The following is a 24,499-nucleotide window of genomic DNA, read 5'->3' on the forward strand; positions in this document are numbered from 1 at the left end:
CACTGTCTCTATTTCTGCTTTGCAAATAAGTTCATCTGTATTATTTTTCTGGATTCCACATATAAGCGATATTATACAAGAGCACAAAACAATTTTAAATTTACAAACACAACATATTTTAGAGTATACAGATATGTTCCAATAATAACAGCTGTTTTAATACTGTTAGTGTAACCAATATAAACAAAACTTTCAAATCCCTTAATCTAAAATTTGATTTTGCTTACTTAAATTTCAATATTCTAGAATTAGATTTTTTTTAATTTCCTATTGTGAAAATTGGTTTTTCCAACCGCAAAACTGATACCAACTCATCCACACTACAGAAATCACAGAAAAGCACACATACAAAAAAAACCCATCATCCCACCAAGCAGAATTAGTATTTTGATCAGTCATTACTTCTAGGTATGTATATTAGGTGAAATGGTATGAAATATTATTTCAAGTGGGATTATATTGTTCATCATTTTGTAACTTGCTTTCTTTCAATATATTAAGAGCATTTTCTTATATTAAATATTATTTCTAAATGTGTTCTTAAATTTTTATTTGGAAATAATTATAGATTCACAGGAAGTGGCAAAAATAGTACAAGGTCCCAAATAACCCTTACCCAATTTCCCCAAAATTGCATCTTCTTGATTATAGTACAGTATCAAAACCAGGAAATTTACATCGGTATACTATATGTAAACAGTTCTGTGTCATCTTATCACACGTGTAGATAGATGAAACCATCACTACAATCAAGATTCAGATCTGTTCCATCACCACAAAGACCTCCCTCTTGCTACCCTTTTCCAATCACATGCATCTCCCTCCTTTTCCCCGCCATCCCTGACCCCTGACAACCACTAATCTGTTCTCTCTGTAATTTTGTCATTTCAAGAATGTTAATGGCATCCTACAGTAGGTGACCTTTAGAGATTGACTTTTTTCCCTCAGCATAAGGGCCCTTTGAGATCCATGCCAGTTGTATGCATTGATAGTTTCTTCCTTTTTAACTGCTGAGTAGCAGTCCATGGTATGGATGTACCATTCACATACTGAAGGACATTTTTGTTTCCAGTTTCAGGCTATTGCAAGTAAAGTTGCCATGGATACTTGTGAACAGATTTTGTGTGAATGTCAGTTTTCATTTACCTGGAATAAACGCCCAGGAGTGAAATTCCTAGGTCACATGGTAAGTTTTATAAAAAACTGCCCAAACTGTTTTCCAGAGTAGTTGTACCATTCTACATTTCCACCACCACTTGATAGAGATCTCAAACCATTTTTAAGAGGTGCAAAGTATTTATGGCTATTCGATAGTTTCTAACAATTCCTTGTTGATTCCTATATAAGTAATTTCATTTTTTGTTAAAATAACGATGCAATTAATATACATAACACAGAATTTTCACATGCAGATCACACAAATTCCTGTAAATTAAATTGTTGGGGAAGAGGATACAAATATTTTAAAGGCATTTGCTACCAACTGCTGTGATGGCCTTTGGAAAATTTAAATCAACTTACACACCACCCACCCAAGGGTCTGTAAAAATGCCTATTTCCTAGCCTCACTAAAAATTTTTTTTTAATCTTTAATTTTTTACTTGCAAAAAAATGTTACCTTGTTTTGTATTTATTTGAATAATGGGAAGGTTGTATACATTTCCCACACCTCCTAACTTAATTTGCAGTTCTTTCATAAATTACCTGTTCATGTTCTTTGCCAACATTTTACTGGAATGTTGGTTCACTGATTTTAAGACCTGGTTCTGTCTCTCTAACTTACGTTGCAAAGAAATAGGTTTTTAAAATAAACGTCTGAAATTCAAGCCAAGTGTTAGTAATGCAAGATAACTGCTGATTTTAGGATGTAAAAAATAGTTTAGTTGATATGGTCCCCCAATTTATCAATTCCTGTACTTCACACAACATATTTATTAATTAAGGAATCACCTCTAATGCCAGCTCTGGATTAAAAACATGGTTCCTAGAACGTTGATCACTTACTTCTCTTAAGCTCACTTCAAAATACTAAGACATAATTTTTCCATAACAGACATCAAAAACGATCTTCACCTTCATGAGGAAGCGTGGCTGGCTTCTCTTTAAAGGAGAATTTAAGGTCATCTAAACCAGTCTTCAAAGTGTGCTCCCCACACCAGCAGCCATCAACATCACCTTGGACTTGAACTTGTAAGAAATGCAAATTCTCAGGATACCCCAGACCTACTTAATCAAAAACTCATAGCCTACATATGAAATCTGATCTGTTGTTAGAAAACAGTCACCAGGTTTGTTTTCGCCCTCTGAGTAACCACCATGCACTTTTGTGTTTAAGACCCAATAAGCTGATGAAACTGGCATCCTGTATCACCCTTAATTTCTTGTCCCTCCCAAAGGCTATCAAAGTTTCCTCTTCAATTGTATTGCTTATGATCTGAAATTACAGAGAAAATGTTTTGAGCAAGTTTTAAGATGCTTCTTTTACATCCCCCTTTCCTAGTTTCTTTTCCCAGCCAAAGGATAATTTAAATAGATTTTCTAAATTGACAGAGAGAGGAAAGGAGAGGAGGAATAAAGACCTAATTGTATTTAAAAATAAAAATTTCACCTGTTTTACCTTGTGATTTCAACTACAGATGGTCCCTGACTTACGATGGCTTTTTCAACTTTACAATGGGGCAAAAGTGATACACATTCAGTAGAAACCACACCTCAAATTTTGAATTTTGATCTTTCCCTGGGCTAGAGATATGTGGTACAATACTCTCTGGTGATGCTGGGCAGAGGCAGGGGCCGCAGCTCCCAGTCAGCCACGTGATCAGCAGGGCAAACAACCAATGTACTTACAACCATTCTGTACACAGACAACCAATCTGTTTTTCACTTTCAGTACAGTATCGATACATTATATGAAATATTCAGCACTTTGTTAAAAATAGGCTTGTGGGCTTCCCTGGTGGCGCAGTGGTTAAGAGTCCGCCTGCCAATGCAGGGGACACGGGTTTGAGCCCTGCTCCGGGAAGATCCCACATGCCGCGGAGCGGCTGAGCCCGTGCGCCACAACTACTGAGCCTGTGCTCTAGACTCCGCGAGCCACAACTACTGAAGCCCGTGTGCCTGGGGCCTGCGCTCTGCAGCGGTGGAGGCCATCACAATGAGAAGGCTTCACGCCACAACTAGAGAAAGCCTAAGCGCAGCAACGAAGACCCAATGCAGCCAAAAATAAATTTAAAAAATTAAAAAAAAAACCCAGCTTTGTGTTAGGTGATTTTGCCCAACTATAGGGTACTGTCAGTGTTCTCAGCACGTTTGAGGTAGGCTAGGCTAAGCTGTGATGTTTGGCAAGTTAGGTGTACGTATTAAATGCATTTTTGACTTACGGTATTGTCAACTTATGACGGGTTATCTGGATGCAACCCCATTTTAAGTCAAGAAAAATCCGTACTTATGATTTCTGAGTAACACGGGAGTTTATCTGCAATGCCTTTACTGAGAATTCATCTTTGGCACCACAGTCTGTGTCAATCACTGCACAGAAGTGAAAAGATAGCCACATAAAGAATGAGTCAAGACTTAACAGCAGTAATTAATCCAAATAACAGTAATGTATACCACGTATAAGGTACAACTATCAAGTTATGGGTATGTTAAAACACAACAGACCTTAACACAATGAACAGCATAGCAAAACATTTCCAAGAACACCCAAGATGTTCCGTAGCCATTTTTAAACTCCCTTTAGGTGCCAGCTTACAAGTGCACCCACCTAGCTCCTTATCACATCTCAAAACTGGTTTCCACAACGTGACTGATCCTCTGCTTTATTAGCACACTTTTCGACATGACTTTTGGCAGCCTAAATCACCAAATGGGCAACAAAAAAGGAAAAAGAGTCATCACTGTTATTTAGTTAAGTGTGCTAAAGCTCTGAAGCCCAAAACCACTCCAGGAAGTACTTTAAATGCATGGCCCAAGGTCTCCAAGGTTGTAAACTCTGTGTTTAATTTCTAGAACATGTTTAGAAAACAAAATCAGAAAAATGAGAATACTACTTCTTAAGAACATGCTTTATAAAGACAAATTTCCCATAATCCAATAACTTTACAGACAAGACGCAAGCCCTAAAGTGCAATACGTATCAGAACTCTTAGCTGCAACAGTTTTAAAGGCGACTCCAAACTTCCAGTCTTCATCTATTCTACATACATTGAGTGAACCCCTACCAAGTGCCTGGCACTGTAACAGACATAGGAAAAGATATGGAAAGAAAGATCGTGCCCTCAAAAAAAAGGTGGAAACATAACAAAGGTAATCAAACAAAAATGCGGTTCAAATGTTATGAAGAGGTATACATGATCTTAGGGCGTTGGAAAAGGCTTCCAGAGACAAGTAAGAGTCAGCCAGGCTACAAGGAAGGAGGAGCATTTTAGAAGAAATCCAGAGGAAAAGAACGTGTGAAGGTATGGAAATGAGACATCATGGTCCATGCTAGGAAAACACCAAGCAGTTCGGTATGAAACACACACATGCTGTGTGTGGAGGGCAGACAGGGTGGTGGCAGGCTGCTTCCAGAAATTCTAAAGAAACGGTAGAGGACCATGAAGCCCCTTGTGATGCTCAGGATTTGGACTTTAACCTAGAAGCAATGAGAACCAGGAGATAATTTAAGCTGTCCAAATGGAGAGGCCCAAGAACCAGTCGGATCTGTTTGTCACATGTATGTGTACATGGGGATGGTGACAGGTGGTTAATAAATAGTATCTGGGAATTACCAGCCTGTGAACAGAAGTGGAAAGGTACGGGTGACATCTAAGGAGAGTGAACAGTTAAAAAGGAGGTAGGAGGAGGCAAAGAACTAACTAACTTGTATCAACCTGTACAAGAAACCCTACATCCAAGAACGAAAAAGGCCTAGTTCAAACCTCAGATTCAGTGAGGCCTTCCCCAACACACCCCATATACTGTCTCTACCTCCTCTAAAAAGCACTTAGGGTCTCTACCAGGTACCCGTTCACTCCATGCCTACCATGGTATTCACACCACTGGCTATCTTTTTATGGTCTTATCTTTTCAACAAGTTTGTTAGGTTCCTTGTTTATTCAACCAGTGCCTTGAAATATAAATGACCAATGAACAATATTACTCATGAGAGCCAAAAGTTTACTCCATTTGCATACTCCAGAAAACTCCACACACCAGGTTTTATTCCTTTCACCTAATGATGTGTGGATTTTATGCTGCTGCTGGGAGGAGATGACTGTGTTCAACTGTGTAGGTAATGAACAGAAGGTGCAGAGAGATCCCATCTCTCGAATGTGTTAGGGGTCTGTATGTAGAGTTAAGCTCTAAGATATTCTTAGGATAAAACAGCAGTGGTTGACTACACAAGAACCACACAGAACATGGATATTCACAAGCATAACAATGAGTGAAAAAAGCCAGACCCAGAAGTGTACATACTGTATGACTCCACTTAAATAAAGTTCAAGGGGAAGTGACTGCAGCGTGAACAAGGGGCATCTGGGGTCCTGGTAATGTTCTGTTTCTTAATCTGGGTACTGGTTACACAGGTATGCTCACTTTGTGCAAGTTCATCAAGCCTTACAATTATGATTTGTGCACTTCTCTGTATGTATGCTACAGTTCAAAAAGTTTACTTAAAAATAAACAGGCAAGGCTTCCCTGGTGGCGCAGTGGTTGGGAGTCCGCCTGCCGATGCAGGGGACGCGGGTTCGTGCCCCAGTCCGGGAGGATCCCACATGCCGCCGAGCGGCTGGGCCCGTGAGCCATGGCCGCTGAGCCTGCGCATTCGGAGCCTGTGCTCCGCAGCGGGAGAGGCCACAGCAGAGAGAGGCCCGCACACCGCACAAAAATAAAAATAAAATAAACAGGCAAAAAGAAAAAAAGAAAAAACGAGAGAGGAGATAGTGTTAGGAAGTATAAAGGAAGATGTCGCAAAGAGAAAAGGCCCTGGCGATGGGACAAGAGGGCAAATGAGAACCACAATGACTGTAAAATGTTTTACTTTAAGTTGTAAAGGAGACTTTTGGAGACCCACCATTTCCTAAAGTACTAAGGAACCGAATTAGTGCTAGTAAGTATTTTCATAAGCTACAGCCACTTGGAATTTCTTCAGCATCTACGGAAGCACACAATAAATACATGACGCATGAAAAAATACACACTGAATCCATTCAAAACCTCCCATCCTAGTAACAGCTGACCCTTGAACAACATGGGTTTGAACTGCACAGGTCCACGTATACACGAATTTTTTTCAATAAACACATACTATAGTACCATACAGTCCGTGGTTGGTTGAATCCACAGATGCAGAACTGCAGATATAGAGACCAACTATGGGACTTGAGCAGCCAGGGAAATCCGTGACAGGTCCTGGAACGAATGCCCCTCAGATACCAAAGGACAAGTGTTACGTGGATTTTCAGCTATGCACAGGGGGGTAGGTATCAGCGCCCCTCACCTTCCAGTTGTTCAAGGGTCAACTGCAACAGGATATACTGGCACGTTAGCTGGCCAGACTTTAGTCTACGATGTGTAGCTAAAAGTTGAGCAGCCTATGCAGAAAGGCTCAAACTCTAAACTGTCCCCCACCAAATGAGCTAACTGGCACAGGTAAACCTCCAGAAATAACTATCCCCTTGCTCCAAAAGAAAGCAGCTTTAGTGTTTCCTAAAAAGGCAAATGCGTATCTCGACACTGCCTACAAAGCAGTCGCTCTGCCCAGTACTCACCACTCTGTAGTTCCCTATTCTGCTCTAATTTCTTCAGAGCACTGGTCTCTAGCTGAAATGATCTTATTCTTCTGTTCGCTTGTTTATTTTCTTGTCCTCGCCATAGTACTTTAAGCTCCACGGGAACAAAGATCTCATCTGTCTGTACACCACTGTACACCCAGAGCCCAGATGTCTGTGTGCTCAATAAAAACTTGTCAACTACCCAGGTAATTTACTTTAAGGTCACCAAGTATACGTAAGATCAAGTCAGTACTAATAAATCAGTTAAGTCCAGTGTAACAGCAAACACAAAATAAATTATCACTCCGTTTCTGGGTAAGAGTGATCTCTAAACCTGTACCCGCTTTTGTATCAGCTACGAGGCCGAAAGGTTTGACAAGGTTTGATGATTTGGAGGACCGGTAATTTTTCTATGTATTTTATGGAGAAATTTTACAAAAGACAAACACTACAATAAAGCCAGTGTGGCCTAAGGAACAGAACCACTGTGGCGAGTGACCCAGAACTGCGGGGAAGGGCCTGGCTCCTCTCTAGGTCAGGCACCCCTCTGCTTCCTGGGAGGTTTCCTATCCGAAAAGTACCACAGGATGATGCTCTTCTGAAGCTTCCAGCAAAGATCAAAACTTTCACGTTTCACTAAATATGTGTGTTTTCCCCTAAAACTTCTAAAGTACTTCATGACTAGTCAAGAGACTTTCAACTATCAGGGTATCTGAATTTAAGAGGAGAAAAAGTCCAAAGTTACAACTGCGAAGAATCAGGGAGTTCCTGGACAAGGAAAATATTTTACACACAAACAACTGAGTACTACCAACTTCCCATTCAATATCCTGAGTACCAGAATTTTTTTTTTTTTAAAGCCACACAATCTTATTACACATCTAAAGCAAATTCTTCACTTTTACTTGTCTGTATAAACTCTAAATATGGTACATTTTTCAGGGGAATAGTATTCAGTGCAGCACTATTATCGAAGAACCACTAATCAAGAAGAAATGCAGCAATATTTCAGTAATTTTAACTTTACAATAGAGATCATTACATTCAGAGAAATAACAAAACCAGAAGTAAAATATACTTCATTTATCACCATGTCTAGGAAGTTACTCTGCCCAATACTAAAAAACTTCAACTTAGCAGAACAACGGTTAGGTAAATTTCTGAGTTTGTGGTTTTGTTGGTTTTCTTCCTTTTAAAAGCTGATATCCTCTTTCATGAGACAGGCAAAGTGGGCTGGGAAATAGTACTTTGGCTATCACCTAGGGAAGGGGTAGTGTTTCTTTCCCACTCACCACCACCTTCCATAGACACTCCTTTATTTACTACCTTGAAAGGCTCAGAGTACATCAGCATGGTGGGGAGGCGAACTTCTCAGCCGCAGGTGCCTCCTCCATGCTCTAGTGTTAAAGACTTCGTAAAAGTGTATCACAGAACAGGCATGAGGAAGCCATTCAATGTGACAGAAATGTACTAAAACTGGTTTGTGGTGATGGCTGTACAACTTTTTAAAATTTCCAAAAATCACTGAATTGTACACTTATACAGTTGATGCATCATATGGTATATAAATTATGTCTCCATAAAGCTATTAAAAAAAAACAACCAGCAGGGTATAAAGTGGAACAGTATAGGCGGAAAAAGGACTGTATTTAAGAAATAAACAGACCCAAAACAAAATTGGTAATACATCCAAAATAAAGCTCTCCACTGCCCCGTGAACCTCCAAGTAGCCTATTAAGTGTTGTCTCCTTCTTCCCTTAACACGTTCCTTTCGAGCTTCTGACCCTCTGCTCTAAGCTGCTACAGAAAGAAGAAAAGACCTTCTGAAACACTTTCATGACTCCACCCACAGAATTAAATTTATCTAGTACACATGGCAATAATAGTGAAAGATGGCAGGTAATTCTGTAGAAATCAATTCTTCTTATCCAGAAGAATTGAGGGGAGGGGGAATTCTTCTAATTGATGCCCAAGCCAGACTGCTCAGACCTCCCACAGCACTTTATTTATACCTCTCTCAGAGCCTTTATAACTTGGATTACAGCCATTCCTATACATGTCTTACCAACCTTTTAACACCCTCCTCCTATCCCCAATGTCTTCAGCAGACTCTTTCACACCCTAGTAATTTAATAAATGTTCTTTGGATGAGTGGCAATATTTTCCTAATGAAACTGAGGAGTATCAGTTCTATTCTCAAAGAATACAGTTCTATGTCCTATTGAACTATCACTAATTCAAAGCTGACTTCCTTGCTTGATTGGTAGATAGATGATGGCAACGACAGTGACAACAGTGATGAACAAACTCCAGAATTACCACTGGCTACCCAACCAGCGAGGCTGTTGTAATACAAAACATCAGCTCAGAGCAATAAAACCCAATTTCTATGCCAGACAACAGCCTAGAAGTCCTTTTATTACTTAAAACTTATTCTAAAAATCACTGATTTTTGCCTATTACCCAGTATCCAAAACCCACCAAGTTTTCTACTGTCATCAATACCAAGTCTGATTAAAACTATACAAGGCAACAGATGTCAAATCTTTGTTGTATCAAGAAAATTACACACACACACAAAAAAGGCCCAGGAAAAAAACAAAGCAGTAGTAACTAGTGTCACAGAAAAATTAACAACAGTTAATACACTGGATAACACAGGAGGAAAATCTGTGAAATTCACCCTTTCACATGAAACCCATCCACAGCATAAGAAAGCCAAATGTTATCTGCCTTTTGATCAATGACTTCTAGAACATAATCTTTTATAAAGACTTCCAGATCTAACACATGAAAATACTGACAATAACCAAGATGAAATTAAGTTATGTAAAAGTATCATAAGTTGGTAAGAATTTAAATCCTCAGATCTCTAAAATCTGTGTTCAAATTCTACACAACCACAGACCTAAAAAAGTCACACTCTTCAAGATAGTAGGTGAGTATCCTGTTCCTGAAACATTTTCATTATTAGTAATTTAATATATTTGTTAAAAAACAATTCCAATGTTGTCATCTGTGACTCTGAAAAAATTTTAAACATCTATATTGTTTTTAAAATCAAAACCTTACACGTGCTTCCAAAGAGCTGATGAGTCAGATTTTTTTATATGTGTAGAAACTGAAATGCACTTTATTATGAGATAATTATTCCCAGCAATACACTGGATGTACACTGAATCTGCTTTAAGTTTCTCTTCACCAGTAAAGTTCTCAAGTTCTTAGGAGTTTCCTAGTCATTTACTTTAACATCATCTACGGTAACACTCAAAGCAAAACCACAATAAAGAGGTTTGGCCTCTGAGGGATTCTACATGTAAAAAAACATTACTCAAATAAAATACAATCACTATTGCTTTAAATAACAAATACATTTCTAAACTTTCATGGCATTTGATGGAATTCCCTGTTTTAGATAGCAAAACAAAATCTACTAAGCTCCCAATCTGAATCTACTAATCTACTAAGCTCCCAATGAGTGTTTCTTATTTTAACTAAATCTGCTCTATGATAATACAGAATATTGATATGAATTTACTTTAAAAAGTACCTATGGGGAAATAGGTACTTTTTAGTTCTGGAATACTTTTATTCAAAAGTCTCAGTATTTAGAGTTAGTGGAATTCACAGAACTGTTCCACCAGTAATTGGACAAAGTTGCCCAATATCCTATTTATTCCCAGGTATAAATAAAGCAATGAAACCCTAAGAGGACACATTCATTTAGCCAAAGAACAATAACCAGTTAGAACTGTGCAGTGCTACTACACGGTCATGTTGGAATGCCACCAATTCAAAAACAAGTACCTGATGAAATAAGACTTTTGGCAATCAACTTTAAAGATCCCCAAGGAACTCACTCATTCTGTCTTGCTTTCCCTCTCTCTCTCTCTCTCTCTCTCTCTCTCTCTCACACTCACACACACACACACACACACACACACACACACACACACAGCCCCCCCCATGTCTGCCCATTAAATGACATAAAGAATAGTTTTTAACTTCAAACTCTAATCACTGAAACAAATTCCAGTTACAAGTTAAAAGATGACCGGAAGACTACAAAATCAGCTTCCACATTTCATTCAAGAATATCTAAATGTTAAATCTGGAGTAGTTCAACTCGTTTTGATACCACGCAGTTTACCACCTTCACTAAAATGAGGAATTCCTTCAACATTCTTTGCATTTTAATAAAGCTCTAAACACAAACTTCAGTATAATCACGCTATTCATTCTACATTTTGCAAAAATCGTCCTCCATCACCATTTCTCATAAGCTAATCAGGAACATACACACACACACACACACACACACACACACACACACACACTGACAGTTCAGTCTTCCAAAAAATGCACTTTCTTTATCAAACCCCAGCATTTATCTTCAAGTGAAAGGAAAACAAAAAAAAGACATTTGCAGTTCAAGACAGGAAAAGCACAACCACCGCGTTACTGTACAACCACCACCAAATTTCTCAGGGAAGAGAAGAATAATTCACGACAGGCAAATTAAAAACATTCTGCACATGGCAAAAATAAAAGGTCCAATGTCCTACAATCCATAGCAAAGCTTCCTCTCTTTTGGAGCCAATACCAATAAGCCAATGGATACAAGTGTCAAATAAATCCAGCGTCTGTTTGAAACAAGACGAAACCTGGAAAAATTCCCTCCCATAAATCAGTGAACATGAGGCTTTGCACCCAACATGAAATATACACAACCCAAACCGACATCATCCCCCCCACCCCACCCGGCACGTACAGAAAAAGCCGTAATCAACAAGTTGGAAAGAAAGCAGAAAGTAGAGCTCACAACCCTATAACCCCGCCTTTAAAAAAAAAAAAAAAAGTCCTATAACAAAAGGTAACACAGATCTTCAAGTACCTGGTGGAGGTGCCTTTCCTCACATCGCAGATGCTGCATTTAAAGGCTTCCGCGCTGTTTCTGAAGGTGCAGACGCTACAATCCCAAAAGCCTTCGTCTGCGGCAGGTTTTGCTTGTCTTTTTGGCCTTCAGAGGAGTGAGGAGTGGGGGAAAGGGGAGGGAAGAGTCAAGGAGCAGGAAAAAGGGGGAGAGACAGCAAAACACAGGCGCTGGTGAGCCGTCGTAATTTCGCAGGAATCCGGCGCTGGAAACTTCGCCCTGGCGACCACCCACCCACCCTTTTCGGGGCCGAGAAGAGGAACCGGGAGAGGGAACGGGGCGCCCCCACCGGCACCACGCAGCCTCCGGGCCCGGGCCGTGCTGCCTCGCACAGTAGGCGGCGGCGGCGCCCCGGGAAGGGCCGCGGCGGGCGCAGGAAGCGGGCGGACTTGTGGACTTGAGTGGGGCTGGGGGGGCCGGGAGGGGAGCCGCGGGCCGGATCTGGAGGGGGCGCGCAGGGACAGCCCGAAGCCGGCGGCAGGGAGTGGGCCGGCTCCTTCCCTCTCCCCTCCCATGCTCGCGTCCTCCCTCCCTCCCCACCTGGTTAAATCTCCCTTTGTCTGGGAGGAGTGGCGGCGGCGGCGGCGGCGGAGGGCGGCTGAGGAGGAGCCGCCATGGCTGCGGCGCGCACGGCCGCCGGCCCCGAGCGGGAGCGACACCGCCTCCCGCCGCCGCCGCCACCGCCCGCCGCCGCCGCCTCCCCCCGCCCCCGGATCTCCATCTTAGCAGCGCCTCCCCCCGCCCCGGGTGGCTCCGGGGCCTAGTCGTCGCCGGCCCCCGCCCGCCCCCAGCCCTCCCTCCCCTTCCGCCCCCTCGGCTCGGAGCAGGTACCTGGTCGGGCTCTTCTTGTCGCCCATGGTCATGGATGGGCTGTACCCCCGCCCCCCCCAAAGCCGAAACCGGCGCTGCTCGGAGGAGAAACGCCGTCCGGGGAGTCGTCGCGGACCGGCCCCCCTCCCTCCCCCGCGCCCGCCCTCAGCCGCTGGGGCTCGAGCTCCGGCCGCCGCCGACGCCGCCGCTGCCAGTCTCCGGACGAGACTAGTCCCCACCAGCGCCGCCTCCGCCGAGTGACTGACGAGGGGCGGGGCCGGGCGCCGCGCGTCACGCGCCGGGCGGCCAATGGGAAGGCGGCGGCCGGCGCCGCGAGGGCGGGGGCGGGGCGCGGGGGAGGGCGGGGCGTGGCGGACGTGGGCCGGGCCGTTGGTGTGCGTGCCCGGGAGTGTGTGCGCGCTGGGGGCGCGCGTGCCTGCCGGTGGCCCTGCGGCCCGGCGCGGTGGAGCGTGCGAGGCCGGCGGGGCGCACGTGGCCGCGCCCGGGTGCCGGGTCTGGGCCTCTGGCCTCGCGCGGCCGCCTCGTGGGACTGTCGCCGGGCCCCGGGCCCCGAAGCCGCCCCGGGGAAGTAGTTGGGCGCAGTTTGCGCGCGCCGCTGGGGCTTGCAACAGCCGCGACGCTCGCAACGCCTCGAGGCTTGCGGTGCCCCGGGAGCCGGCAGGGCCTCTTTTGGCCCGGGTTCCCCCGCGCCCTTCTGCTCCTCTGCCACGCGGACCTTTGTATCTGCCTCTCGTGAAGTCCCTGTTTCCAGCCGATACACCGCCCCGAAGCCCCTTCCCAGGCCCCTGACGCCGGAGGGAACGTGCGGAAAGGGTGTGGCGCAGCTCAATGTCCCCCAAGGCCCGACACTCAGCTCCTGCTTGAACCCCCCGAGAGCCTAAATAGGGCGTTTCCCCTAGGGAAGCTGCTGTACAGATCCCGGCAGCCACATGCCAACGGTTTAAGCCTTATGTCTCAGCGCCTTCATCTCCAAAATGAGGCTAATAATCATCCTCCATAGGTTCTTTGGAAAATTCAGAGACGTAATGCACGAAAAGCAGGCAGGTCAGCGCCTGGCACTTAGGAAGGACCAACACAAAGTAGTGGGTTGAGAACGATTATAACTGGGCCTGGGTTGTGCACCATTTCGCCTGCTTCAGAAGCTTCTTAGAGGCGAGGAACAAGTAGTACCCTTTACTTTCTGCCCTGCTCCAAGGACGCTTGCCAAATTGACTTGAACGTGACTCAGGCCCCTCTGGCCTTAGGCAATGGGGAATCGTGGTAGGGGGAAAACCACAGATGATAAGATAAAAGGCTTGGCTGGGCTAAAGCCCTGGGTGGGGTAAGGGACAGGCTCAAGGGATAATGCTAGAAGCTGGGGGGTGGGGATAGGGGTGTGGAGGGAAGATAAGACGGGCCCTCAGCTTCTACTGAGACAGCCCCCCTCCCCCCAGTTTATATGCAAACACAAAGTGGGTTGCTGTCAAGACTGCCCCATAAAAGGGAAGCATTCCAGGGCAGTAGACCAGGGAAGCTCACTTCCCTGAGACAGAGTGCCCAGGGAGCAAGAAGTCCTAGGATCAGTCCAGGGATCAGAAGGGAGAGAATTAAAGAGGGAGGGAATGTGTCAAGGGATAAGCTTGATAAGCACACGCTGTCCTTCCCAGGCAGGCACACCCTGGAGGGCCAGCACGAACAACACTGTTCAAGCCAGGGTCAGCCACCTCCCGCAACCCTCCAGGGAGGAAAGGAGGAAGAGGAGGGCCAGCACGAACAACACTGTTCAGCCAGGGTCAGCCACCTCCCGCAACCCTCCAGGGAGGAAAGGAGGAAGAGGAGGGCCAAAGAGGCCAGAGGAAGGCAAGGGGCATGCACACAAGCCATGGTACAGTGCCTGCAGCCTTGGCCTCTGATGTCTGCCTGGCATGCTCCCAGGATTCTGCCCCTAGCGTGAAGGTACTGCGAGAAAAGGGGCATTAAGAAATCCCGGCTGAAGAAGTGGCCTTGTGGGACGGAAACTTGGGTAGCTGGAAGCCACAGGTAGTGGGAAGGAGACGGACTTCATTACTATTTACCAAGAGTAAAACGCACGAATTGTTTTGCAGCTCCGTGAATTTTTATGTGTATCCACTGCACCTTTGCATGCACCATCTGGATCAAGATACAGAATCTTTTCATCTTTCCGGCGACTTACTCCTCTCCCTGCAGATTAGCTTTGCCTGAACATCGTACACATGGGTCACACGGTATGGACTGAAGTGTCTGGCTGGCACCTTTTGCTCAACAAAATATTTGTGATATTCATCCATACTGTTGGCTATCTCAGTAACTCATTTTTTGTTTGCTTAAGGGTGTGAAATTCCATTGCCAATACACGGTCACTTAGTTATCCATAGGAGACTGACTCTTTTAGTGTATTTGTGTGTGTGTGTGTTTGACCTGTTTTATCTCTTCAAAAAAAGACAAAGTTTAAAAACTGGTTTGAAGAAAAAAGAAGTTCCAGAATAGAGAACTAGTTTCTAGGAACATATCAGACCCACACATCACCATGTGGTTGTAACTGTAGAAGCTCTAAGTTCGTTCACATGTTGGACGTAAATATCTACTGGAAGTCTCCTTGTAGTTACAGGAGCCAGACAAGACTCCTTCATGCTGGAGAACAGCATGACTCTAGGCAGAGCCTCAGACGATGATCCTAGAGCGGCGGTTTCAACCTGAGCTGCGTGGGGAATAAATCTTCCTCCACAGCGTAACCTTGAACCAGTGTGGGGTGAAGGGATGAGTGGGAGTTGACAGAGAGCTGCCTTGCTGCTCCTCTGTTTCCTATCTTGAACTTCCACTTCGTATTTCATTGGAAGGAAGGGTGCTACTGCTTTAAAATCTACGAGAAACCCGTGGTTTTAGAACAGACGCTGGTTAGAAGCACTCCCCAAGAAATGTCTGGTGTAAATGAGTCCATGGATACACAGGGCAGATTAAAAGACCACATTTGGACATTTTGCCTCCTTCCCTCTCATTCACTCCACTTCAGTCACATGGGCTCTTCCAGGAACAAGTCGTGCTCCCACCACAGGGCCTTTGCACTTGCTGTTCCCTGTGCTTGGCAATGCTCTTTTCCCAGATAACCACATTTTCAGCTGCCTTGCCTCCTTCAGGTCTTTGCTCAAAAGTCACATTCTCCGTGAGGTTTTTCCTGGTCACCAAATCTAAAAGTACCATCCACCAGCTCCCTGTGTGTCCCTTAACTGCCTTTCTTTTGTCTCCTTTGCACTTATCACCATCTGACATACCATGCTGTTTGCTTATCTTGTTTAGCAGATCTTTACCCAGTAGGATATAAGCTCTGTAACCGCAAGGATTTTTTTTCCTCTTTTCTCCTCACCACACCCCACCCCCCCTCCAAAACACACACACTGTGATATATAAATGCCTAGAACAGTGCCTGGTAAACATGCATCAAAGAGGATTTCTTTCATTTAACAGTAATTTATTGCACAGCAACTCCATGCCTTGCCCCATGCCAGGGATGGGAAGATCAGATAAGCAAGATAGACTTAATTCCTGATCTTTTGGAGTTTACATTCTACTTCAGCAGGCAGACTTCATCAAAGTAATTAATTATGATTGTGACAAATGCTACAAAGTACGGGAAGCAAGGCAAGATTGCCTAGGAGAAGAGAAAGGAAGAGCATTCAGGGATGTGGGGCTTTGGAGGAGACAGAGGTGAGCAGCTGTGCCAGGAGCCCTGTGAGAGAGGAGAGATGCGGCCAGAGAGGTAGCCCCTGGCTACGTCCTGTACGGCAGGGTGGGCTGAGATGGGAGCAGGGTCTTTATCCTGAGTGCCATGGAAACCACTGATGAGTTTACCAAGTCTCTCTGTCTGCCTGGGACTGTCTTTGGTCTGCCTTCAAGAATGAGGGACTGGGAGAGACAGACCCCTTAGAGCAGGGAGGCAGGGGGAGGATCTTTAGATTAGCTTGGGAGTTGGACAGGGAAGGGCAGTTCGAAAAGAGCTTCCCCCCTTTCTTATACTCCAGAAAGAAGCAAAACCTACTGGTGCCTGTCAGAGGAAGGGTCTGGAACGTTATCAACTCAGCTTCCTCCTGCCTTTACATTTGCAAGTGCTACTCCAGGCAGAAAACCTAAACACTAAGACTGGGGCTCTGAACTTCAGCAACACCCAATAAGGGTATTATGCACAAGTGAGAGGAAAAAAAAGCCTTTCTCCAGATACCTTAGGGCTTACTCCACCCCCCCCCCCCATGTTACACCTTCCTATGGTCTGAGTCCAAACTGTGGTTTGGGGTGAGGTTTTCACCAACCTGCAGTGAAATGAGAAAACTAAAGGGGAAATGTATGAATACTTTCCTACACTCAAGTAAATTACCAATTAGTTGGTTCTCAGCAAAGACTATTTTTTATTCTGAGATTACGTCCTTCCAAGTTTTTTCTTTTCTTGTAGGGTTGGGTAACTTAAATCCTCCTTTTTCAATGGAGCGGTGGCAATAGTAGACGGTACTTGCCTTGCTTAGAATGTCCTCAGTTGACCAAATCACAAGTGGACAATTCTCTGTTGGCTTCCTAACCCCCTCTCCTCATCCAGTTTTATTCTTGATGTTTTAAGTGTACCAAGATCTAAATAATTGTAATGAAACTTCTCAAGATGGTGTTATTGAGGGGAACAGTAAGGAAAAAACAGTATCACTTAGTGACTGAAAAAGTCACCCACGAAGGACGGAAGCTAGGAAGGTTAAGATTTTGATCGTAATTGCAAAGCTTTAATGCCCTACTTTGCACTGAATGTTCCTTCAGTGGTTTAAGAGAGAACATTGTGTCTTGAAGCATCTAACTACCTGGAGTATCTTAGGAACTGAGGAAAACCTAGCTCATTTCACTGAAAAACCCAGGCCTGTGCTGAGATCACTGGCGACATCTGTGGAGCTGTTACTGAAGACAGGATTAACTTCTAAAGAAGCAGCCCCGGAGTCAGAAAGAGGTGGAGCTTCCCTGACCGTCTGTGTTTGAACCTTAACCAGATTTTGCAATGAGCCACACTGTCACCTGTGCATGTGCTCATCAGAGATAGGAAGTTTTATTGATCTGCTTCTTGCGCAAGTAGGAAGTATCACAAGTCACATTTGCCCTGGGTTATGCCTCACACCATTTACAAAAATTAATTCAAAATAGATCAGAGGGCTTCCCTGGTGGCGCAGTGATTAAGAATCCACCTGCCAATGCAGGGGACACAGGTTCGAGCCCTGGTCCGGGAAGATCCCACATGCCTCGGTGCAACTAAGCCAGTGCACCACAACTACTGAGGCTGCGCTCTAGAGCCTGTGAGCCACAACTATTGAACCCGCATGACACAACTACTGAAGCCCGCACACCTAGAGGCTGTGCTCCGAAACAGGAGAAGCCACCGCGATGAGAAGCCCGCACACTGCATCCAAGAGTAGCCCCCGCTCGCCGCAACTAGAGAAAGCCCGTGCGCAGCCACGAAGAACCAATGCAGCCGTTAATAAATAAATAAATAAATAAACAAAACAGATCAGAGACCTAAGTGTAAAACCTAAAACTATAAAACTTCCAGAAGAAAATATAGAAGAAACCTTTGTGGCTTTGGATAGAGCAAGATTTCTTAGATATGATACCAAAAAAACCACATGACCCATAAAAGGAAAAGTTGGTAGCTTGGACTTCATCAAAATTAAAAACTTCTGCTCTTTCAAAGACACTTTAGAAAATGAAAAACAAGTCAAAGACCGGGAGAAAACATTTGCAAAACACATAGTTGATAAAGGAATTGTATCCAGGATACATGAAGAACTCTTAGGATACAATTAAAAAACAAGCAACCTAGTGAAACATGAGGAAAAGATCTGAATGGACATTTTGTCAAAAAAGAGGCATGAATGGTTAATAAGCACATGAAGAGACACTCCACATCATTATTCATTAGGGAAATGCAAATTAAACCACAGTGAGATACTACTGCACATTCAAATGGCTTAAATCAAAAATGCCGGGGACGACATGGAACCGCCTTCAAACAACACCAGTGGGAGTGCAATACGGTATGAGTCCTCTGAAACAATGGCTTGACAGTTTCTTACAAAGTTAAACATACACTTACCATATGAGCCAGCAATCCCACTTCTAGAAATTTACAAAGGGAAATAAAGACATATGTTCATACAAAAACCTGTACTCAGATATTTATTCATCATCACCAAAATTTGGAAACAACCCAAATGTCTTTCAGCTGGTGAATGGGAAACAAAGAGTGGTAGGTACCTCCACACCATGGAATACCACTCAGCCAGGAAAAGGAATAAACTATTGACACATCTGTGCAGCCCGGGTGAATCTCAAATGCATTCAACTAAGTGAAAGAAGCCGCCTCCAAAGGTCCCACAGGGTGTGATTCAATTCATGTGACATTCTGGAAAAGGCCAAACGACAGGGATGGAGAACAGATCAGTGGTTGCCAGGCGTCAGGGGTGCAAAGGGAGGAGCAGCAAAAAGGGAATTGGGGGCGTGATGGAAGCAGTTTACATCTTGACTGTGCGGGTGGTGACAAGACAAAACGAATTTGTCAAAATTCATACCTAGTCACCCCAAAGAGCACATTTCACTGTACGTAAATTATGCCTCAATAAATCTGACTCTTGATTGTTTTGGGTTGAAAAGGTCCCAAAGCCTCTACATTCTACATTGCCTGCTCCCTTCATAGTACTAAGCAAAGAGCTAGCATTTTGTAGCTCTGCTGTGCACCTGGCGCTGTGGGTAACCCTGTGCTGTCCTGGGTGCTCTTTTCAGTAAGTTACTCAGGCCATAATCCCTGGAGTCATCCGTGACTCTTTACTTTCCCTTATACCCTACCTCCCGTCCGTCAGCAAATCCTTTGTACTTAACCTTCAGTATATCCTGAACCTGACCACTCCTCATCCTCTCTGTTGCTTTCACTCCAGTCCAAGCTGCGATCACCTTCCAGCCTCCTAACTGGCTCCCTACTTCCTCTCTTGCTCCTGGTACCTGTTAGGATAGGTTAGGTTAGGTTATGGTACAGCTCCCAAATCTTCATGATTTATCCTGACAAAGGTTGACTTCTTGCTGAAGTGATGTGCCCACTGCAGGCCAGCTGCAGCTCTTTTCGGTCTCCTCCCCCTGCAACCCAGGCTTCACCTCCAACATTACTGGTTGCCGACACAGAGGAAAAAGGAACTCTGGAGGGTCTCGTACTGGCAACTGAGTGCCTGCCCTGGAAATGACACTCGTGGACTTCTGCCCCCAGCTCACTGGTCAGTTGGCAACAGGAAGTGCAGCCCACCATGTGCCCGAGAGGTGCAGGAAATATTTGGCGATCAGCTTGGTGACTACCATGATTCCTTAAAGTCTCTTCTCCAAACAGCCACCAGAGGATCCTTCTAAGATGTAGATGACAAAGTCACTCCCCTTGCTGAAAATCCTCCAATGACTTCTCATGACACTTTGGTTAAAATCCAGAATCTTTTCTTTTTTTCCTCTAACATTTTCCTTCTGTCTTTACATTTAATATTCTTTATTATGTCAATATAAAATGTATCATGGATGTTGATCTTTTCTTCTTAATCAATTTTGAGATGACAGAGTAAATGTTCTGTTTTTATTCCAACCTCACAGTGCATAAAAAATTAATAAATCATACATTTTCCTGAGAGATTCGCGAGCTAAATGGAATTAATAGCTAAACATTACCTATAATGCTTAGAGGTTATAAAATCCAGAATCCTTTTTTATTTTCAGCTGCGCCATGTGGCTTGTGGGGTCTTAGTTCCCTGACCAGGGATCAAACCTCCGCCCTCGGTAGTGAAAGTGCAGAGTCCTAACCACTGGACCGCCAGGGAACTCCCTAAAATCCAGAATCTTGACCCTAGTCTTCAAAGCCCGCTGACTTCATCCACTCCCAATTCAGCTCCAGGCACACGGGCCTCTTGCAGTTTCCTGCCAAGTGCAGCCACCTCTTAGGGCCTTTCTACCTGTTCTTCCCCCAGATATTCCCATGGCTCCGTGTCTCTCATGGTTCAGGTGGCTGCTAAATGCTCCCTCCTCAGGGAGGACCTCTCCGACTGAGCCATCGTACATGGTATCACCCCGTCAGTGCCATCCCCTCATCCTGCTTTATTTTTCTTTACATCCTTATCATGACCTGGCACCGCATGGTGCATTGTTTTTGCCTGACTCTTCCACTAGAATTTAATTTCTCTCAGGACGATGGCTTTGCTTCGTTTCATTCTGTATCCTTAGTGCCTAGAACAGTGTAGGAGATGCTCCTACACGTACCAGGAGCTCAGAAATTATTGGTGGAATGAATGAAGCACTTTTACACCTGTTACCCCATTGAAATTGCAAATGATCCAGTGAGACAAGAACTACTATGACCCTATTTGACAGATGAAGAAACCGAGTCAGTGATGTGCCCAGAGCCAGGGACAGGGTTTGAATTCAAAGTCGGCGTCTGACTTTCCGACTCCATCCCTTCATCTCTGCTTCTAGAGCACACCTTGCATTGAAAAAGAACCAGTCGGTTTTGGAGGGAGCCTGAGGAAGGTGGACGGACGTGGAAGTTCAAGTGGTCTTTTTTTTTTTTTTAGTGGTCTTTGTTGACCGAGCATCCCCGGGTCCTCTTAAAGACAAGTAGGTTTTCTGCCCCTTGCACACCTAGTTAATGGGCCCACGTTACTGGGAGTTCTTGCCAAAGCAGACAAGCCCCATGTGCCAGAACCCAGGGACTGAATGATACACACGGGCACTGCTGCAGTTTGGGCCTTGGGAAGATGCGGAGTGGGAGCTTCCCTAAGATGGGCGTGGTTTCCTTCATTGATTCAACAATATCTGCTGATGCCTTGGGCCCAGAAACCGCTTCCCCAGCAGCTTGTTCTTGATGCTTGAATTTCCACCCTTAGAATCACAGTCATAGAGTTTTGAGGATGCAAAGGAGAATCAAGACGATCCATCTAGTTCTGTCTTTTTAGGTCAGAGGCAAAAACCTGGGGATGTGGAGATTGTGGAGGGTTTCACCCACACTGCACTCTTGGTCCTCACAGCCACCCTCAGACCCATGAGCAGGTTTTAAATTGGAGCTTCAAAACCTGCTTCTCTGAGAGCGGGGTCTCTCTACTAAACCACGAAAGAAATCCCATCAACCCAAACACCCTGGGATTCATTAATCAAGAATTAGGTTAAGAAAGAGGCTCCCCCGAAGAACAGACGTCTAATGGTGGGGTTTCTTTACACGTTGTCATGGACTGAATTGTGTCCCCCGCTCAAATTCATATGTTAAGCCCTAACCCCCAATTCCTCAGAATGTGACTATTTGGAGAGAGAGCTTTTAAAGCAGTGATTAAGCTAAAATGAGCCCGTTAGTGTGGGAACTCATCCAATCTGACCGGTGTCCTTATAAGAAGAGGACGAGACACTGGGGATGCATGTGCACTGAGGAAAGATCATGTGAGGACACAGCAGAAGGTGGCTGTCTGCAAGCCAAGGAGAGAGGCCTCAGGAGAAACCAAACCGGCAGACACCTTGATCATGGACTTCTAGCCTCCAGCACTGTGAGACAATGAATTTCTGCTGTTTTAAGCCACCCTGTCTGTGGTATTTTGTTACAGCAGCCCAAGCAGACTAATAAAGTGTCATGAGTTTGTAGGTAGCTAAAGAGAGGCCACCGCGGGATCATGATAACCAAGGTACTTGGAGCGCTTACAGGCGAGGTGCTGAACAATTTAGGTTTGTTAACTCAGTGAACGCTAACAATAATCCTGTGAGATGGCTTCTATGATGATGCCTCTTTTTTTTTTCTTTTTGCGGTACGCCAGCCTCTCACTGTTGTGGCCTCTCCCATTGCGGAGCACAGGCTCCGGACGCGCAGGTTCAGCGGCCATGGCTCACGGGCCCAGCCGCTCCGCGGCACGTGGGATCCTCCCGGACCGGGGCACGAACCCGTGTCCCCTGCATCGGCAGGCGGACTCTCAACCACTGTGCCACCAGGGAAGCCCGATGCCTCTTTTATAAACAAGAAATGAAGACAAAAGTCCCTTGCCCTGAGCTGCATATTTGGAAAGTGGCAGGGCTGGGATGTGAACCCAGGCAGCCTGCGTCTAGTTATCATCACTCCCATCTTCCGGATGAGGAAACTGAGACTCAGAAACCTGTCCAACTTCCCACAGCCAGGGCATGGCAGAACCAGAATTCCAAATTCTCTGTACTTTATCACACACGGAATCCCTGGAACTCAAGAATCCTGAAAGTCATTCACTGGAGGGAGAGTAGGGACCCACCTGGAAGGGTCAGGGCACAGACGTTTGGGCTCACCAAATGCACCTGCAAAGGAGAGGCGTCTGATACAGAAGTTTGGGCCACATGACTAGGGTGAGGGGAGACGATAAAATTGAGCCAGAATGTGGGCAGGTGAGGAGGAGGGGACGTACAAACGCCAGGGCGTTAAGGAGCACTGTCTCTCACCTCCTCTTCAAGTCCTCGCCTCCCCGTGGCTACTGCCCACAGACAGAGCTGTGGAAACTGGCCCCAGGTCACACCCCCAGGAAGGCAGCTGGCAGGATTCATTCAGCTCTCCCTGGCTCCAACGTCTACTCTCGTCTTACTTTTTTAGCTTTAGATTTGACAGCTGTTTACGAGGCACCTACCATGTGCCAGCTTCCAGGTGCTGACAACTCCTGGGAAGGGGAGGCCACGGCGGGCCTGGGCTGCTGGAACGCACGGGCTGGGAGAAATGGGCCAAAAGCCAATAATGACAGCAGGGTGGGGAGGGCAGCAGTGGCCAGGTGATTGTAATGGTCCCTCTGTGTTCTTCTGTCTCCTGGCATTTTCCTCTTTCCCAAGCAGTTAATTCTCTGTCTGAAGGAAGCGACGTGATACAGTACAAGCAAATAAGGCCTGTCAGTCTCTGCCTCTCACGTTCCCTAATTCTAAGCCCTCCACGTTCCCACAGGGGAGCTTAGGGGAAGTAAGGAATAAGCAAATGTTCGGAAGAAGAAAGCAGATGGAAGTGCTTTTTTGAGACAAGAAAACTTCCCAGATGCTAAGGGAGGGAGAGATGGCAAGGAGGTAACGAGATGGAGAGGGCAAGGGCCAGAGAGCAGGGGTGTCCGTCCACAAACCCCCAGGAAGGTGGCAAGACCTCAGAGCAGGCAGAGGGGTGCCTACGCGGGCACAGAAAAAGCCACCTTGTAGAGATTTCAGGGACCCAGCATGGAGTGGGCATTGCCAAGATGACTCCTGGACTGGAAGGGGCCATGAACAGAAAACCAGGGATGTCTCTATGGCAACCTGTGATGAACAGATGCCCTGAGACCAGGCAGACAGGTCCCTCAGCACCCTGACACTTGGATACAATGCCGGAGAGTCTAGAACTTGGATACAATGCCAGAGAAAGGGGAAGCACCAAATGGACCAAGACTGAGTTGGGATGGGGGTTCAAAATAAAAACCAAGGGGAGAGAGATGAAAATAAGGCAAGCTATTTCTGGCATGCCTGAAATTCACACCTGCTATGTTGTATGAGTGGCAAGCCAAGGTGCATAAGAATCTACTGGCCAACCAGGATTGTCCAGGGAGACAAGTCAGGGAGGACATCCCAGGTCCATGGAACCACACATGCAGCGACACTTGGCTCGTGGACCGTAAAAATCAGTGGGCTAGAACTTAGAGCATGTGTGGTGCGGTGGGAGTGAGAGTTCAGAGAGGTAAGCACCATCTTGAAGCATCTTAGAAACCGTGTGGATTGGATGGATTTCATCTTGAAGACAAGGGGACTGTCGACACATTTTAATCAAGGAAGTTGCTGGATTGGTACTGAGTTTTAAAAGTCTCGTTGGGAGCAATATAGATGGTGGTGGCTTGAGTCAAACTGAGAAACGGGGCAGAAAACCAGTAAAATGGCAAAGAACTGAAAAGAACAAGGAGAGGGTAAATGGAAAGAAAACACGAGAGATTTTCAA

The 24,499-nt window shown here is 45.3% G+C and overlaps 1 protein-coding gene across 1 annotated transcript in view; it reads right to left on the reverse strand.

Annotated features, from left to right (window-relative positions):
* The window catches only part of RYBP (RING1 and YY1 binding protein), a 71,818-nt gene extending 59,249 nt beyond the window's left edge, over window positions 1-12,569 (reverse strand). The window contains exons 1-2 of the mRNA XM_060022914.1: window positions 12,523-12,569; window positions 11,653-11,778 (exon numbers count right to left, since the gene is read on the reverse strand). Of these exons, the coding sequence (XP_059878897.1) occupies window positions 11,653-11,778; window positions 12,523-12,554 (158 nt within the window). The 5' untranslated portion in view covers window positions 12,555-12,569. The remainder of the gene's footprint in view (window positions 1-11,652; window positions 11,779-12,522) is intronic.
* Window positions 12,570-24,499: the final 11,930 nt, after the last annotated feature.

Source organism: Delphinus delphis, chromosome 10 (genome assembly GCF_949987515.2).
Source record: "Delphinus delphis chromosome 10, mDelDel1.2, whole genome shotgun sequence".
NCBI classification, from domain to species: Eukaryota; Metazoa; Chordata; class Mammalia; order Artiodactyla; family Delphinidae; genus Delphinus; species Delphinus delphis.